Below are 18,869 nucleotides of genomic sequence, written 5' to 3' on the forward strand. Positions count from 1 at the left end.
AGAATTGTAAAAACCTTAAGCTAGTTTAACTTTTAAATGTTTTTATTTGAGTAAATTAGGTTGTCTTAGTTTTTTAATCTATTTTCAGCTTGTTATAATTAATTTTAATTATTTTTAATTTCTGTTTTTGATGATTGCTACAATACCTGGAATCTTTAGAAAAACCTTGAATTAGACAATTTAGTCCACAAAAACCCAGGGTTTATAAATTTTGATTAAAAAATTAGAATTTTGACAAAAATCACTGAAAAACCTGGAACTATATAAAATTTTAAATGTTTAGAGTAGTAAAGTTTAGATTTGACACAAGAATTATCATTAAAGATAAAAGTTTTTTGTCATAATTTTCATTACAATTTAACATTATGTGTACTTTTTGATGATTTACTTTAGCTCATATTTTCTATAAAAATATTAATGATAATTAATTCATTTTAAAATTTATGGGGATGTGTTTATTCTAGTTTTATAAGTAATATAAAGAATTGGAAAATAGGCTTAAAAATATAATAATAAGAGTTGAAAAACTTTAAGCTAGTCTCATGTTTCAAATATTTTTATTTGTGTAATTTAGTTTGTCTAAGTTTTTTTATATATTTCAAGCTTGTTTTAATAAATTTCATTTTTTATTTTTATTTTTGTTTTTTATGGTTGCCACAAAACCTGGAATCATTTGTTTTCAATAACTACTTTTAAATAAAAGTTTATTGAACATAAAATTAATATTATAGGTTAACCTTTGATTAAAATTAAAACTAAACCTAAAGTTTTAACATACAATTTAAAATATTAATACTCTCTTTGTGTTTTTCGACTTGATTTTTTTCATTCTGATCATTGAAAAACTGTATATAAATTAATGGGTTTTAAGATAAAAACGAATTAATTACCAAGTGTAGCTTAGTTTATTTAAAACTTTAACACCTTAAAACATTTTAAAGTTAAAAATAAAAATGTATTAATGTAAACCTTCATAGAACTCCTATTACTCATATAACTCCAAGTTACGGAAATCCCTGAATATTTGCTGAGTCTGCAAAAAGAAATTATAAAAATTTTATATTTTAATCAAATTTTAATATATTTGGATAACGTGGGTTATGGTTAAAGGTATGAATATTATATTAATTTAAAAAACAAATTGATGATTAAGCAAATATTAGGGGAAACACCTTTACTTTAAAATCGGACTCCTTTCATAGTTTAGAAAATTGGCTTTTATAAATTTAGATTTCTAGCAATAGTTTTCAAAGAAAAATTTGTAAAACGAATATTTTTTAAACTCGTAGGGATAACTGACATAACCGCCAGATTTAAAACGCGCATCGCCACACAATTAGTCAAGCATAAAATTTCAAGTTTAAATATTCAAAACTAATTAACAAAGCTTTATTTATGAAGTCTGATAACTCTGGTAGTAATTACACGTGATGTGTTATATGAAATAATACTAAATGAAAGATTAACTCAAATGTAACATTAAGTCATATAAATTTTCAATAAATGATACTCTAATAAGATACTACAATATAGTTTAAACTTTAAAACATAAGTGTTGAATTTAAATGATATAGTTCAACATTAAAGTTAAATTTAACCATGATCTTTTATTTTGAATTTAAATTTTAAACCCAACTGCTAATTGACAACTTTAGTCTTCATCTAAAAATGTCAAAGGTTTCTTTAAAACCTTCATTTCCAAAGTAAGCAACTCTAATGAAAGTTTGGAAATGTGAGGGCTGTTAATGATGGATAATGGACAGGTATTAGAAAAATCTCTTTTGTTAGCAACAAACATGAAGAGGAACTACAAAATATAAATGATATCTAAATTGCTAGTTGATGCTATGTATTTTTTTTTGTTTATATTTTTTAATCTTAGTAACTATTTCTTTCACCAAAATGTGCATTTTAGTAAAATTTTTCTGAAAACAATATTATGTTAGAAAGGGCAAATCAAACTCTAAAAACAAAAAATTTACTAATTTAAAACTATAAGTGATTATATTTAGTATCATACTAAAATTTATAGTAAGTAAATTTATATATTATCACTGAAATTTAATAATAGCATAATTAAAATTCATATTCTTAAACTGTTAGGTAAAATAAATTGGTTACTCTGAATTTTATTTTATAGCATTTACAAAAACAATTTTTTTAAATATATTTGGAGAAAGTTCTTGAAAATTAAAAAAAAATCACATAAAGTTTAAAAATAGCTTATTTATTCTTTAAAAAAATAATCATGATTAGTTCACTTAAAATCTATTGTGATTGTGTTTATTCTGGTTTTAATAAATTAAAATTAAATCGAAATATTAAAGAGTTGCAAAAACCTAAAGCTAGTCTAAACTTTTAAACGTTTTATTTTGGGTAGTTTTGGCTGTCAGAGTTTTTTTTAATATTTATTTGTCCTGTTTTAATGGTTTTCAATATTATTATTTTTTTATGGTTGCCACAAAACCTGGAATCTTTAAACAAACTTGATTTAGACAGTTTAGTCTAAAAAAATCTAGGGTTTAAGAACTTAAAAAAAAACACTAAAAAACATTGAATTTTAAATAACTTAATATGTTTAATAGTAAAATTCGATTTAACACAAGAATAAAATCATTAAGCTCAAAGATTTTTGTCATCTTTTAAAACTTTTCTAACAAAAACACAGTTAATTTACATTTACGGCAAACTTTTACTGTTGTTATATTGCCTAACACTGTTTTTATCCTTTACTTAGTTTTAGAATTAAAAAAAGACTGATAAACGTTAACTTTTGAAAACCTAAAAGAGTTTCAGAAAACCTGAAGGAAATTTGTTAAAAACCACAAAAAACCCAGCTTTTCATTTAAGCGTTCAAGTACTTCAATCAATGCAATATTTTTTATAAGTTTTTAGCCTTGATTAACTACATATGTTCTATTTTTTATTTTTTTATACTTACACATCTTTACCAAACACTACATGATTTATTAAAGCCATGTTTTGTAATCGGTACATTTTTTTAGCACGCCTTTGTATATCCAACTGGGATTATCAATTTATTTTTAGCTCTGTTACGCAATCAGAGTAGCTTGAAGTTTTTGAAAAACTTATGTTGGTCAAGCTTATTTGTAAAAAAAATCAGACTACTAAATGATTTTTTAATTTTCTTGAAACATGTGTTTATTTTTGTATTTTAATTTTAATTTTATTACTTTTAAAGTGTTTAGTTTTTGCGTTTTAAGCTTGATGTAAATCATGCTTGTAATTAACTTTTTTTAATTTTTGTTTTAAAAAAGTCAAACGTGATAAAACTATACTTTTAAAGAATAATCTAGAAGTTCTTTACGATAAAAATTGAAAAGAATGTAAATCTCATTATTGATTTTAATACTATTTAATCAGATGGATTTGTAATATGAAAACTAAATTACAAAGTTTAGAAAAAGGTTTTTTAGTAATTTTGAAGTTTGATTTGAAAAAATCATAATTATTTTTAATTGAAAATAAATAAAAATGAAAATTGGAGTAAATTTAAATGTCCTGTAGATTTGCAAAATTATATCTAAAATAATTATCTAATGCTTATTTTAATGAAAAATATTATTATAAAATTTTTAAGTTCTTAGTTTTTTACTTACACTACACACTTCTAAAAAATAAATGATAATTTAAATATAATTTATTTATTGATAACTAAACCTATTCCATAACTGAATTAACTCAAAATTAAGGCAGTAAAAAATATTATAAATACTTATTTAAACTCAAGCTAGGTAGGAAAACTTATAGAAATTCTTACTAATTTAGATTTTAATATTAAATTTAGTTTTTTACACAAAGGCAAATAAATTTAGTATTAACTTTATCAGCGAAAATATTTTTGTTGAGACCTGTTGTGCGTAAGAAATACTCCTTGCATATACCTAATTAAGACTTTTTTAAACTTAAGACTAGTGTTGAAAATTTAATAATTTTGTTTGAAGTAAATTGAGTTTTTAATTCTTTGCATTAATTTAGTTTTATCGGAAATATTTCAGTTAATTAATCTTAATTGATAATGTTAGGTTTAAGTTTTTTACTTTAAATACTCTCTTTATATTTACTTTTGTTAGAAATATCAGTCTGATATAAGTATAAGTTAAAAAATATATGTTAAACATGTTTATAGAACTTACTTTTTTTTTTAAGTTTAATAATTAAAACTAATAACTAAGAAAAATATTTTAAATACTTTTAAACGTTTTATTCTTCAGAGTACAATGATTTTAACACCTAACATTTAGGATACGGAAAGAGAATCATCATACCAGCGCAGAGAAAAGTAAACAGTTGATCACAGATGACCAGGAAATTCAGCTTGACGGATTAATTTTTTTTTAAATGCTAATATTGTGTCTTTTTCTATCTTTTTTATTAAAAAAAAAGATAGTCAACAACAAAAAACTATCCGCCTAGTAGTTTGTTGAATAATTGTATCGATAATAGTAGGAAACGTTTATAGTCGGCGGGCAATATGTGGAAAACTTTAGTAACAGATAGGCTGAAGCATTTCGATTTTTTAACATAAAAATACTTGTTTACGTTTATCTTTTTGATAAAATGTAGATTTTTGTGACAATTTATAACTTATGAAGTTTTATACAACCATATATTAGTTAAAGACCTTTTGTGCTTTTTATTTAATTTCTAGTCTTTTCTAGTATACGTTCAAAACTTGGTTTAGCAAGGCATGTTTCATATTCCTCGGTCGGATTCCACTAATGATTTGTTAACACTTACGAAAACCATATTTAAAAGCATAATTTGTTGACAGTATCATTTTGAGAATCCGAATCGGATGGGGACTAATGTCTTTTGAATTTATTTGAAAGGGGCTATTAGAAAGGGGCCATAGTTTGGGAAACCCTTGGTCAGGGTAAGAATAAATTAATAATAAATAAAGAAAAAAAAAATTAAAGAGTTTCTGACTTAACTTATTTTCAGCTCTGACTGGCCTTTTAGTATATTAGTAAACAAAAACTGACCGCTTAGTTTATTTGAAATTGTGTTACTCTACTTTCATGCTTTCTAGTTACGCATTTTTTATTTAGTATCTACTATTGAGTTGCGTTTAAAGTTTGTAATTCTAACGAATACTACTCGATATAATTTTTGTTAGTAAATATTCCTTTTGCAATGTAGTTTTGATTTGTAGATAAATATATTTATTGCTATATTTTAAAGTACTTACTCAGAAGTTTAAATAAAAATAAATACACAATAAAAACTTGTATAAACTATATACAAACTATTCATTATAAATAAAGATTATTCTATGGTGAAAAAAAAAGTTTTGCTGCATTATATAATTTCAGCTTTATCTGGTTTGCATTAATACTAATTTTAACATTTACTACCTTTTTTTAATTAATAAAGCAAATTGCCAGTCTGCATAAAATGTATGTTTGCATTCTTAAATAATGTTTTTAGAACTAATTTTGTTGACATTTAAATTTAAACAGTTTTGAAGCACACTTAGCTCCTTATTTATTAATATTCAAATACCTACAGATTTTATTAAATAATAAATAAAAATGCTGACTGAAAAATACAAGAAATTGGAAAAGGTTGGACAAGGAGCTTTTGGGTTAGTAAGAATGCATTTATATCATATTTAATTAATTGAATAATTATAATATTGGGGTTAAAATATAAATCTACCAGAATGAGTTCTTTTATTAAAATTTGTATGTGGCCGTTTATAAATTCAAAAATAGCACTTCCTGCTAGATTATATTTAAAGCAATTGTTATACTTATAAAATGTTAGTGACATATTGTTGTAGTGTACTAAACTTAATTCTTAAACTATACAGAGAAGTCTTCAAGGCAACATCCAAAGAGACAGGACAAATAGTTGCACTGAAAACAGTTTGTAAGGAAAATGGAAAAGTAGGGGTTAGTATTGTTATAATTAAATAGTCCAACTTATTTAAATTGATTCGAAAGTACTTTTTTTATCAACTTAAAACTAAAAACAAACCAGAACTGTTCTGTTAAAACTCTTTTTTTAAATAAAAGTTGACTTTTATATATTTCTATAAATTAGATTTCACTGAATAACTTATTAAATAATTTTTTGACTAAAAACAGTTTTACCGAAGCTTTTATTTAGTTAGTTTTTATGTTTAACAAAAAAAAACAGATTTGTGTTCTATTGATTTTTATTAGAAATAAAATGTTTATTAAAAGTTTATTTCAATATTCAGTCATTTTATAAGTTTCCAATAACTTCTTTGAAAAAATCAAAATTCTCCCTGAGTTTATCTAACTCAGTGAATATCCTATAACGTTTTTACTATTATAAAATATAATCATTATTATATTTGTAGTGTTAAACATTTTAGACTGCTCTACGAGCGGTCAAAAAATTGCAAAAGTGTATATCTATCTAAATATAGTCAATCATTAAAGTTTTTGGTATGAATGAGTACAATAATGTGTTCTAATTAGTATTTATTTACCAGTTTCCACAAACTGCTCTGAGAGAGATAAAAATATTGCAAGCGCTTAATCATGAAAATATTGTCAAGTTAATTGAAGTTTGTAGATCTGCACCTACTAATTTGAACAAGTATGTTTATATTGTTATATTTGACCTCGTGAAACAATAAATATTTTTAGTTGTTAAAAAAATATTTTGACCAAAATCTATACTAACTAATATGTTTGTTAAATTTTTTAAACAAACATTTATTTAAAAAAAAAAAACTAAACTTTTCTTATATAACTAGATCTATTTCATTAAGTTAATGTTTTTAAATTAATAATATTATGTCATTTAGTAGTCTTTAAAATAAAAATAATTTTTGAGGTACACGACAAAAAAAACAAATATTATTCTTATTATCATAGTTAGAAACTTAAGTAATTGCTATGCTAAAACTTTACCTCAAAACATTTTAACTGTTTTAAGTAGTTTAAACGTTTTGTCATATTTTTTAGTGACTCGAAACAATTTTTTTATTATTATAAACATTTTTAAGTAATTTATAGATATACTCAGTAGATTCTCGTGTATACATTACCATAAAATTATATATAAATTTTTGAATACATACATACACTTACAGACAAAGAAGCGTTTCTTTAGTGTTGGAATTTTGCGAATTCGATTTGGCAAAACTTATCAGCAATAAATGTATAGAGTTTTCACTGGGTGAAATAAAACAGGTTTGTTCGATTGTAGGTATAGTTTTTTATCAATAAAATTAAAGAATATTTTTTTATATTTATAAGACTTTTCCTTGGCGCAATTAAAGGTTAAGTTAGTTTTAATGTATATATCTTCACTTTAAAAAACTTAAAAGGTTTTTTTGTTATTTGAATAAGTTAATTTTTGTTTAATTAAAAAAGTTAGGTTTATTTTGAAATAATTAAGTTGCTTTATTTTTAATTTTATTGAATTTTTTGTTAAACATGCACCTTTACTTTGATGTGCACAACAGTTAAAATAAAAATTAATCAATTACATCTAACATTCAATGTATTAACTATCTAAATGTAATTCCTTTTAATATTTTACAACAACACATACAATAAATAATATAAATAAAATATTCATAACTCAACAGATATCGTTCCAACTATTAGATGGATTATTTTACATGCATAAAAAATTCGTTATTCATCGAGATATTAAATCTGGTAATATTTTAATCACTAAAGATGGGACTTTGAAAATTGCTGATTTTGGACTTGCCAGGTTAATGATTTAAATCTAATTTACCCTATAAAGATCTATTTTAGATAATTTTTTGACTATTAATGATTCACTCTTAATTCTAAAAAGCTACAGCTATGAAAAAAGATAGTATAATGAAGTTTATTTATGTACAAGTTGTCAGAATTGGAATTGTTTTACTGTACTTTTTTACAATAGTAGTGTATATAAATCTTTAAAAACTTCATAACTTAAAAAAAAAACCTATTTAAAGATGACCTTCATAATGAGTCTCTCCTATAAAATGCTGACTAATTATGACATTAAGTTGCTAAACATTGCCTAACTAGGGCTAGTATGAATTTCCAATAAAAACTCAAGGTTTTTTAAAACCCATTTTAAAATATTTAAAATTTTAATTGTAAAGTTTAAAAATAATATTATTTTGTTCCTTACCTTGTTATTATGACTTTAAATTTTTATAGCTTAAAAAATAGAAATTAATTTAATTGTGTTTTTTATACTTATAAATTGTTTTTAATTTATTTAGGACGACTCAAATTATTCAATTACAAACATTGATGTAATGATCAAATTAAATTATTGTTTAGTATACTTAGATGTATACTTTGATTAATGTAGTTAACATCTTTTGAATAAATACAATTTTAAACCTAACTAAAAACTATATTTTTAATTGTATAAGCAAATATATTTAAATAATAATTATAAGTAATTTGGCAACATTACAAAAAGTAGTTTAATTAAAACTTTTTAAACACTAAATGTTACTCAAAAATCTTAAAATAACTCTAAAAACAGTAATATTCAGACTAAAGTCCAGGTAAAATTGTTAAACTAAAAACATTTACCTCAACTTATCTATATTTATAAAAAAGATAAAAAACCGACTTTTATTTTTATAATCTAGTTGTCTATTATGCTGCATTTTGTCTAAAAACAGATTCGTTTCAAGTAGGATTTGACAAAAAAACCTAAATTGTTAATAAGTTATATTTTTATGTTAACAGTTCACAAAGGTGAAAAAACGAGCTAAAAAATTGTTAAAATAATATAATCAGTAATAGAAAACTTAAAGACATAGAAAATATCAATAGAAACAATTAAATAAAAAACATATAAAGCATAAACTCTAAATTCTTTTATTAACAAACTTTGTTTGATTTAAAGCGTTTACAGATAAATAAGAGTCAGAGTCAAGTAGATAAACAAACGTTATAAAACATATTTAATAAGATAAATCAATACAACTACAATGCATAAAAATAATGTTTATTTCAGACCGTTCACAGTTTGCAAAGAAGGTGAAGAGAACAGGTATTCAAAAAAAGTGGTAACACTATGGTACAGAGCTCCTGAATTACTGCTAGGTTAGATAAATTATTAGTTTATTTAGACTATACAAACTTTTCGTGTTTATTTTAATATTCATTCATTTGTTTGAAAACTACACAATTCGTTTATTTGTATTCATATCACGTATATATTACAAAAAATTAACTTAAAACTTTTTCATCGATTGTGTTAATGTTTTATGAAAAAACTTTTACACAACAAAAAAAGTTATTGAATTTATATTTTTTAAAACGTTTGTACATTGCATTCACAACTTTTCTTAAGCAGAAGAAACTATTGACTGCCAACTGATATAATTGTTTTTAAGGCAAACAAAATTAAGTTATATTTAAAGTTATATTTATCATATATTTGTTTTGTAGTTTTAAATTTGATTTTCTGAAAAAAAAAAAGTCTATTTTATTTAAATCTTTTTGAAAGACTATTATGTATTAATATTTAATAAAAAAAAATGGACCAACAAATGATATTTGGGGAACCGTCGTTTTATATTATATAATAAATTTAATTATTTTTTTTTTTAGTAAAAGAAACTACAAACCACCAATTAGTTTTTGGGGTACCAGATGTAGTTATATTTTATTTTTATTTTTGTTATTATATTTAGGGGTATAATTAGTATGTTTAATAGTTTTTATATTATTTGTTTAAATTTCAGGTGAAAGAAACTACGGACCACCAGTTGACATGTGGGCTGTCGGATGTATTTTGTGTGAATTGTGGACAGGAAAAGTTTTAATGCCGGTTCGTGTTTGATTTCTTAAATATTTATTATAATTAGTAATTTTATGTTAATAATACAAAGTCAACTGCAGTGTTTTTCCCCTCGAAAGAAAAAATAAATTATATCACTTCGTGACAAGATTTCTCTTAAAACTACCCTTAACCATTTACAGTATATAGTCCCCTTTTTTTCATAAGTAGTATAAAATTTAAAACTTACCTTAAATACGCCTAAAACTAGTTTTTTTTTTCTCTTTTTATTAATATCCAGAGTATTTAGTGAAAGTTTAAAAATATAGAATTTTGCATCCTTGATGCCTTTTTCTGCTTGTAACTCCAATGGTACCCATATGGCTCTTTGTAAAAAACCCTAGTCTACTGACTACTAAATAAAGTAAGATATATTGACTATATTAACTATATACTGATTAACGGTGGATTTAACCTACTAAACATTAGTATCGATAAAATGTTGATTGCATTATAATTTTGCTTGATTAATAAATTATATGTTTTGATAATTAAATATTTGACATTAATTTACGAAATGATAAAACTTAGCTTATTTATAACATTAAATTTTATAGCTTATTTTTATATTATTATTTATCTTCTCAGGGTAAAGATGAAAGAAATCAACTTAATTTGATAAACGACTTTTGCGGATCAATTACTCCTGATGTTTGGCCTGATGTTGAAAAATTACAACATTATCAAAGTTATATTATAAATCATAAAAACCATCACAATAAGTAAGTAATTACAAGATAAAAAAATTTATTTAAATTTTAATAATTATAACATTTAAAAATGACTATTAAAAATGTTAACAAAAACATAATGAGCAGTTAAGTGTTAAGTACATTTATTAGTTTTCTTAAAATTTACAGCATTTTTTGAATATACTAACAATCATAAAAAAAAAAAAGTTAATTTTAGAACAATTTTTAAAATATTGGTCGGAAAAATTATAGTTTTATAAACGTTACATTTTTCAATGATAAGAAACCAAAGAACTGCCAGTTTTATTAACGAGTAAATTTTTGACAAATATGTTTTAATAATAAGTTAGAACTTTCATAAACTTACATTGTAAATGATAATAATAAAGTTCCTTTCATATACCAGATTCGTTGACCAAAATTATTAGTAGCGTTGGTTTTTTTGAACAAGTGTTAAAAACAGTAATCTTAATTGTAAACTACAGCATGAATTGTTATTTTGTCTCTTAAAAAATCATATGCAGTTATATTATGTTTTGTTTTTACTTTTAGCATAAAAAACGACTGAAGAGTTTTAACAAAACTAATTAAATTTTTTTTAATTTATATTTTTTTAAATTTTATATACTTTTTTAATTATTTGATAATTTTAAACAAAGAAAAAGGATGCTTACACTAAAACTGGAAAAGGTACACGATACAAACGGATTGGATTTAATTGACAAACTTTTGTGTTTGGACCCTAAAAAGGTGAACAATTAATCATACATATAAAACAAGTATTTTATGAAACTAAAAACATGCTTTTATAGCCTAATGGAAACATATAAAAAGTCAAAGAGTATATTTATTTGAAAAAAATTAGAAATTTATGTGGATTTTGTATTTGTAAAACACTAGAACAATTTATTTTCAAAAGCAGTTATAACTAAAAATTCCTATAGTACGAAACATTTCTCTAAATCATTAAATTTTTAATTTTATCCTTGAAGTCAAGTTGAGAAAACTAACTGTTTTTTTTACAAATACGAATAACTTATTTAAACAATTATTCTATTATATAATTTAAATTCTATATTGTTTTTAAAACTTAAAAATGTTGCTTTCATATAGTTTTCATTATTTCTAGAACTTAATAGTATCAGTTCAAAATTTATACAAGTTAATCATTTTCACTTTATAAAAAATCGATTTTTATATTTTTAATTTATAAAACACAGGCATCTTCCTTTTAACTTAAAAGTCAAAAAATATGTCGAATTTTATTAGCATGCCATTTAACTTTAGAAGTAAATATTAATATTCTAACGCATTGAACTCATTGACAGCAATGATAAATACTGAATCAGCTGTAAGTTTAAAATTGAATTTAATAAAGCTTAAGGTATTAATCTACTCAACAAGTCTCTCCTAAAAAAGACATTAAAACGTCTCGAAGTTTTGTGCTTCTCTACAACCGAAGAGTTTTTTCGGGCACAAAATTATAAAACAAAACATTTTAACAGCTTTTTTTTTGTCGTTCAACAAACTAAAATATATGTAATCTATATACTAATAAAGTACAACAGACACTTAATTGTCTTTATGAGAAAAAAAGGAATTCAGTAAAAATTTAATTAAAATTCAAAAATATCTACAAAACTTAACCGAAAGCGACAACTAACGACTTAATCTAAGTTTTTAAAAACAGTTTAAAAAAGAAAAATAAAAACAAATAGTTAAAAATAATTTTTAACAGCGATTAACTGCAGAGGAAGCCTTAAACCATGACTTTTTCTGGACACAACCTTTGCGTTCCAGATCATTGAAATGTTTGGAAACTTTAAAGAAGCACAACCCCGAAAATTTGAAACATAATCACCAAAAACTAAAGGTTGAAAGTTGTTTCATAATGTTATATAATTGTTTTGTACTATTTTATGTTGTTCATTATTATGAATTTTATGCTGATTAAAACTTAAGCTATTAACTGATTTATTTATAAAGGTTTTTATGTTAAATAAACCTATATTAAGGTTTTCTAGGACAACTTTTTCTTGTCCTTAATAAGTTTTTAAAATTCATTGAAAAAAATAAAGCTAATTATATTTAATAAATTATTTTATAAGATTTTTAGACTGCAAAAAAAAACATCAATAGAAATCATCCCTTAACAAACATAAGAAAAAGTATTTTAAAAAAGTCTGAAGTTAGCGTGCTAATTTCTCATGCTACTATTGTTATTTACAATTTATTTTTGTTAAACATTGTAAATTTCATTATAACTTATTCACAGGCGACGAAACAACCCCAAAATAACACTAGACACCATCCTTACAAGAAAAATCACCACCAGAGAAATAACAATAAACATAAATAAAAAGAAACTTCGATGCATTATGAAGACAGAATTTACTAGACAGAACACCATTAGCAAAAATCATATCGTATCATTTTCACTCAATGGGTTGAAGATTGATAAATTTATGGATAATCATAGTGTGACTTAGATTTTTGCGCGTTTTTTAGACTCGTTTCACTTTAAATAAAATAAAGTAAAACAATTAACGTCGCCTCTGAATTATAACACTTGTTTTTTTTACAATTGAACTGTGGTTGTCTACATTTTTTACAGTTTTCAAGATTCTTCGTCCTATTTATCATATGAGTATATATATAAATAAATATAAATCTATAATGTGATTAGATAAACTAAATTTTAACAGAGCCAAATTGAGGGTTTTTTTTTCAATTTATTTGAAGATAGGATTTAAAATTTAATAATTATATATTCACTATTCTCTTAAGTAGAACTGATTTTCTGTTATTTTATTTCAATAGTATCTTAAATAATATCAATAGCATGAACAGATGTACATAAAATTAATCTAAAATATTCTAGGATTGCAACGTCAGTAGCTGAATCATTAAACGATATTAGACACACTAAGTTTGCATAAACGTTAAAAATTATTTAAAATATAATCTAAAAAAAGTTTACAATTTCTAAAAGTACAATTATTTTATTTAAAGGTTAATTTTAGTTTAGATATCTATCAGAGATCTAGAGATTTTCCACATTGCAGCTATGTAAAAATACATTTTTTTCGTGCTGAAATTTACCAGTTATTGCTAAAATCTACATTTCTATCTGTCAAATCCCAAAAATATTTTGAAAGCGTAGTTCTAGTCTGTTTTTATTGTTGTTCAAAGATAATCTATGCCGTGTTTACCTACTTTTAAACGATAAACTTGATGACCTAACATACTACTTACTTTTCTCCGATGTTATTGCCGGATCTGTATAGATTACATTTAATAATAAACAATTGCTATCGACCATGCATTTATCTCTGCAATGATATTGCTTTCGTTCATTTGCCGTATCTCAATCATTTTGCGATTGTAAGACATTATTTGATTCCTAAAATATTTTTTAACATAGTTATATATATTAATCTGGTGTTGGATTGTTGTAGAACTTGTGAATTTTTTAAATTAAAACTTGAATTTTGTACATTTCATAAAATATTTGTTGCTTTCTTATTACACCTATTATAAAAAAATAAGTGGTACGAAGTATTGTTGAATATTAAACTTGTGATCGTATAAAATCAGGACATTAAAAATATTATTAATCTTAAGGAATAATTTTCAATTCTAAAATAATATTATATACTTATTGTTATGTTATATTGTACGTCGTGCTTCTTTTATTTTGATAAAAACATCTAAGTACATTTTATCTTTGGTTGTTAGACGAGTAATTGTGATAAATTGGATTTTAAAACTTTTGTGTTACTAATTTTTTTTACAAAATTTTCTTTTTTTTTCACAAATATTTTTCACAAATAGAGTATTGTTTTTAATTTAAATATAAATAGAGTAGTTTATTTTTTCAAAAATCCTTGCTTTTTCATAAAGTAACAAGTTTGAAATACTTTTTAAAGCAATCGTTTAAATATATTACTTATTATATATAAAAAGCGCTCTTAAACTTTTGTCTAAGGTAGGGTGGGCAAAGTAAGTAATCTACCGGCCGGATCCGAACAATTTAGTCAGTGACGGGCTGGAGCATTTCGAGATCAAATAATACAGGGAATTTGTTTAGATTTCGATCTTAATTTACAAGTATTATTCGGATCCGGCTAAATACTATTTATAAATAAAGATCCAGATCCGACTGGAAACTATTCTCAAAAAATAAACCATAAGAAGCAAACTTTTGTGATATTAATTTCAATAAATTGATTGAAACGTATTTGGACTAACTTAGTGTTTTACATATAAACTTATTAATAATGTAACTTGTTTTAAATCAAACAATTTAAAGTTCTCGACTTAAATGTCTTTAAGGAGATTTATATCCAATATTTATTTCAACAGTTTATTACAATCAAAACAATGTTTCACTCCTATACTTGCATATAGGAGATCCTCAGTTGTTGTAAATAGGTCTGAAAAAATTTTTTGAACAAAATAAATGGAAGTGAAACAAAAATAAAAACTAAAAACTAATGTTTTAAGAGCAAAAATAAATCTTAAATATACTAAATTTAAGTAAAAAAATTTTTTAATTTATGTTACGCTTTTAAGAACTTTGTTGGTAAGATAGACAAAAAAAATATAGTACTATATACGTTAAAATAGTAAAACATGACTCACATTGAAGTTAGTTGCCAGAAAAAACAAATAGAATACTAAACACAACATTTGCAATTGATAATGCTATAAATTGACTGTTTAAACTTAAAGATAAAAATTTCAAAGTTAGGTTTATGACGTAACTATATTGGCGCACAATTTGGATTAATATACTTTAGTTACAAAGTTAGAAAATTTTTGTTAAATTGCCTTATTGAATAAAGATTGTGTAATCAAAAGTTTTAATTTGGTATCGTGCTTTGGTGTAAATAAAAAAGGAAACAATTTTTACATGGGCGATAAAAACTCTTTACAATTACAAATAATTTAACTTACTAATCAGCGGGTGCTAGTTTAAGTTTTAAAGCAGAGCTTTTGGAAATGTGGACAGTTTGCAAATAGTTCGTACCTCTTATTTAAGTTGACTTTTTTCTTAGCATTGGCTATCTCTATTTTTTCTAAAATACAGGTTTTGCAGATGCTATGTATGCTTTTAATTTCCCCAATGTGGTGAAGGATGCTCCATTTTATGTCGTAGGTGATTTTTTTATATTTCAAATGCCAAATGTATTTTGCTAGTTCGGTCCCGTTATCTTTATAATTTTTGAAACTGTTGTTGTGGTTGTACCATCTATTTTTAAAAGTGTTTCCGGTCGACCCGATATAATGTTTTATTTCCTTCGGAGATGTTATCGTAGCTTTGTAAATTACATTTTTTATTAAACAATTGTTATCCAAGGGGCATGAGTTTTTTGATCGGCAGTTGCAGGATGGGTTATTGGTGGTGACGTTTTGTTCTTCGGTTTTGTTGGTTTTATTTAGAGTTTTCTTGTTATGTTTTTGTATTATTACCTTAATATTGCTCATACAGCTGTATGATAGTTTACAGTTATTTCTGTTTAATATTTTATTTAATGTTTCGTTTTGCTTGCAGTGTTTATTAGTTATCTCGAAAAATGCTTTGCCGATGTTAGTTTTTACGGATTGGCAGAACGGGGGGTTAAAGTAAATGATTTTCCTTGATCGGTTTGTTTTCTTTTTAGTTTGGGTCTTTACATTTTCTGTATATTTTAGCTTATGTTTAAAGTTAGCATTGTTTAAAGCATTTTGGTATGTTGCTACGTGGTTGTTAAATATTTGTTAATTTTTGGAAAGTTTATTAATTCTCCTCTCAATCATCGCTGGGAGGTTTCTTTTTATAACTTTAGGGTGATTTGATTTGTTATTTATATATCTTACTTCTGAATTTTCTTTGCGGTATGGTTTATAAATATTGTTAGTCAGGTTTAAAGTTGTATCTAAGAAATTACATACGGTTGTGCCAACGTCGATAGTTATTTTGAAGCCAATATCATTAAATAATTTAATTGTTTTCTTTTTAATATTTTCTAGTGACTGGTTGCTTTTCCGTTCTATAACTGCGAGGCCGTCGTCTCTGTATAAGCCAATTTCGTTGGCGTTATAAATAGATTTAAGGCAGTTTAGGACGTACAGTCCCACAAGGTCGCAGAGCTCAGCGCCGAAAAAAGAGCCCATCGGTACATCAAATAACGCATTTTCATCATTTTTGATCCAAGTTTTATTATCATAAGTTAAAATTGTTTTGCACGTATGTACAATTAATTCAATGTCCTTATTTTCTATATCTGTATACTGTTTTGCAAATGTTATGGCTTTCATTAAGTGGTGATGTTTAATACTAGGGTAGAAATTTACAATGTCAAATGCTATGAAGCATTTTTTATTTTTCTGTTCAATATTTTCAAACCATGTGATTACATCGTGCGAGTTTTTCCATTGTATTAGAGGTGTTTTTGTTCTTATACTTCTGACTGCTTTTTCTAGGATGATCTTACTAATGCGGCCCAACTCATTTTTTCCTGGGTTTAAAACTCTACACTCAGTGTTAAAGGGAAAGTGTTTTTTGTGGTCCTTAACCGTTATAAAAGCATCTGCAGCTGTAAACTTTGGTATTTTTTTATTTTTGTATTTTCTTTCACGTATAATAGATTGTGATTCTGAGTTTATTTGGTTGATTAGGTTTTCGTCAGATATTTTGTATGTTTTAGTTATACTGTTGGTCATTAGCTTTCTATAGTATTTTGGAGTTGTCTGGTATAAATTTCTTGTCTTGTCGGCAAAAAGTATTATTTTATTTTTGAGTAGAAGATTATTTAAGTCGTGTTTTAGCATTTTTTGGAAGTTTGATTTGTACGTGGTGAACTTTATACTTTTTATTAAATTAAATAAGTCATTTTCAAATGCTTTTAGGTCGTCGTGGGCTGGTGCTGATTTACGGCTTTTAAATATATTTCCTTCTTTATTCTCATATGGGCTGTTGTCTTCATGGTTGTAAAAAAATAATTTCCATCTTAATCGGTTTATAAACTTAGAGGTCGCATCATATAATTTTATGATGTATTCTTTCTTGTTACAAATCGGTATGTCTTTTAAACTATGCTTAAAATTTACTTTCTGTATATCTTCCATTTTATTTGTTAAGTATTGTTTTCTTTATAAAAGTGCTCAATTCGAAATTTTCGAAGAGCAGTATAATAATGTAACTTGTTTTAAATCAAACAATTTAAAGTTCTCGACTTAAATGTCTTTAAGGAGATTTATATCCAATATTTATTTCAACAGTTTATTACAATCAAAACAATGTTTCACTCCTATACTTGCATATAGGAGATCCTCAGTTGTTGTAAATAGGTCTGAAAAAATTTTTTGAACAAAATAAATGGAAGTGAAACAAAAATAAAAACTAAAAACTAATGTTTTAAGAGCAAAAATAAATCTTAAATATACTAAATTTAAGTAAAAAATTTTTTTAGTTTATGTTACGCTTTTAAGAACTTTGTTGGTAAGATAGACAAAAAAAATATAGTACTATATACGTTAAAATAGTAAAACATGACTCACATTGAAGTTAGTTGCCAGAAATTGCAAATGTTGTGTTTAGTATTCTATTTGTTTTTTCTGGCAACTAACTTCAATGTGAGTCATGTTTTACTATTTTAACGTATATAGTACTATATTTTTTTTGTCTATCTTACCAACTAAGTTCTTAAAAGCGTAACATAAACTAAAAAAATTTTTTACTTAAATTTAGTATATTTAAGATTTATTTTTGCTCTTAAAACATTAGTTTTTAGTTTTTATTTTTGTTTCACTTCCATTTATTTTGTTCAAAAAATTTTTTCAGACCTATTTACAACAACTGAGGATCTCCTATATGCAAGTATAGGAGTGAAACATTGTTTTGATTGTAATAAACTGTTGAAATAAATAAACTTATTAACTAGAAAAAAAAATCTTCAAAGTATTTTAGATTTTAATAAATATTTAAATTCAATCCAAGCTAGTAGCAGGTTATCAATAGATCATTGTTTTAAGTATTCAGATTAACTAGTATATAAAGGTCTACAGTAGAGCAATTGTCTTTGACCTTTTCAAAAGCTAAATAACTATGAAATGAAGTTTATCTCACACTATTCCAGACTGAAAAAGTATACTAACTATTGTTAAAAAAAAACAATTCTTTATTCATTTTTGAGTGTAACAGTATATAATTAAAATATTAAGAACTGTTAATTGTTGTTATAAAAAGTTTTAAATTGAAAAAAGACAACGTACGTATTTTTTTATTTTACCTATAGAACAGTAAGATAACTTTTACAATTTTTTGGTATGCACCGGTGCACATTGTGAATATAACTTTCTTAGAAACAGAACTTACTT

General features: G+C 24.2%; 1 protein-coding gene across 1 annotated transcript; it reads left to right on the forward strand.

Annotated features, from left to right (window-relative positions):
- Window positions 1-5,555: 5,555 nt before the first annotated feature.
- LOC145847979 (cyclin-dependent kinase 9-like) lies at window positions 5,556-12,994 on the forward strand. Its single transcript, XM_082953779.1, has 9 exons — window positions 5,556-5,608; window positions 5,837-5,918; window positions 6,488-6,594; window positions 7,094-7,193; window positions 7,595-7,725; window positions 8,986-9,074; window positions 9,719-9,804; window positions 10,402-10,535; window positions 12,781-12,994. The coding sequence occupies exons 1-9, from the start codon at window positions 5,556-5,558 to the stop codon at window positions 12,992-12,994; spliced, it is 996 nt and encodes a 331-aa protein (XP_082809905.1).
- The last annotated feature ends 5,875 nt before the right edge of the window (window positions 12,995-18,869 follow it).

Source organism: Thalia democratica, unplaced genomic scaffold (assembly GCF_965202585.1).
Source record: "Thalia democratica unplaced genomic scaffold, ktThaDemo2.hap1.1 HAP1_SCAFFOLD_1177, whole genome shotgun sequence".
Lineage (NCBI taxonomy): Eukaryota > Metazoa > Chordata > Thaliacea > Salpida > Salpidae > Thalia > Thalia democratica.

Excerpts from the sequence above, each read along its gene's own strand:
- LOC145847979 (XM_082953779.1), top strand. The coding sequence starts at position 5,556 with ATGCTGACTGAAAAATACAAGAAATTGGAAAAGGTTGGACAAGGAGCT. Across the intron at positions 5,919-6,487 it reads AGGAAAATGGAAAAGTAGGG|TTTCCACAAACTGCTCTGAG; the intron begins GTTAGTATTGTT and ends TTTATTTACCAG. Across the intron at positions 10,536-12,780 it reads CATAAAAACCATCACAATAA|GCGACGAAACAACCCCAAAA; the intron begins GTAAGTAATTAC and ends ACTTATTCACAG.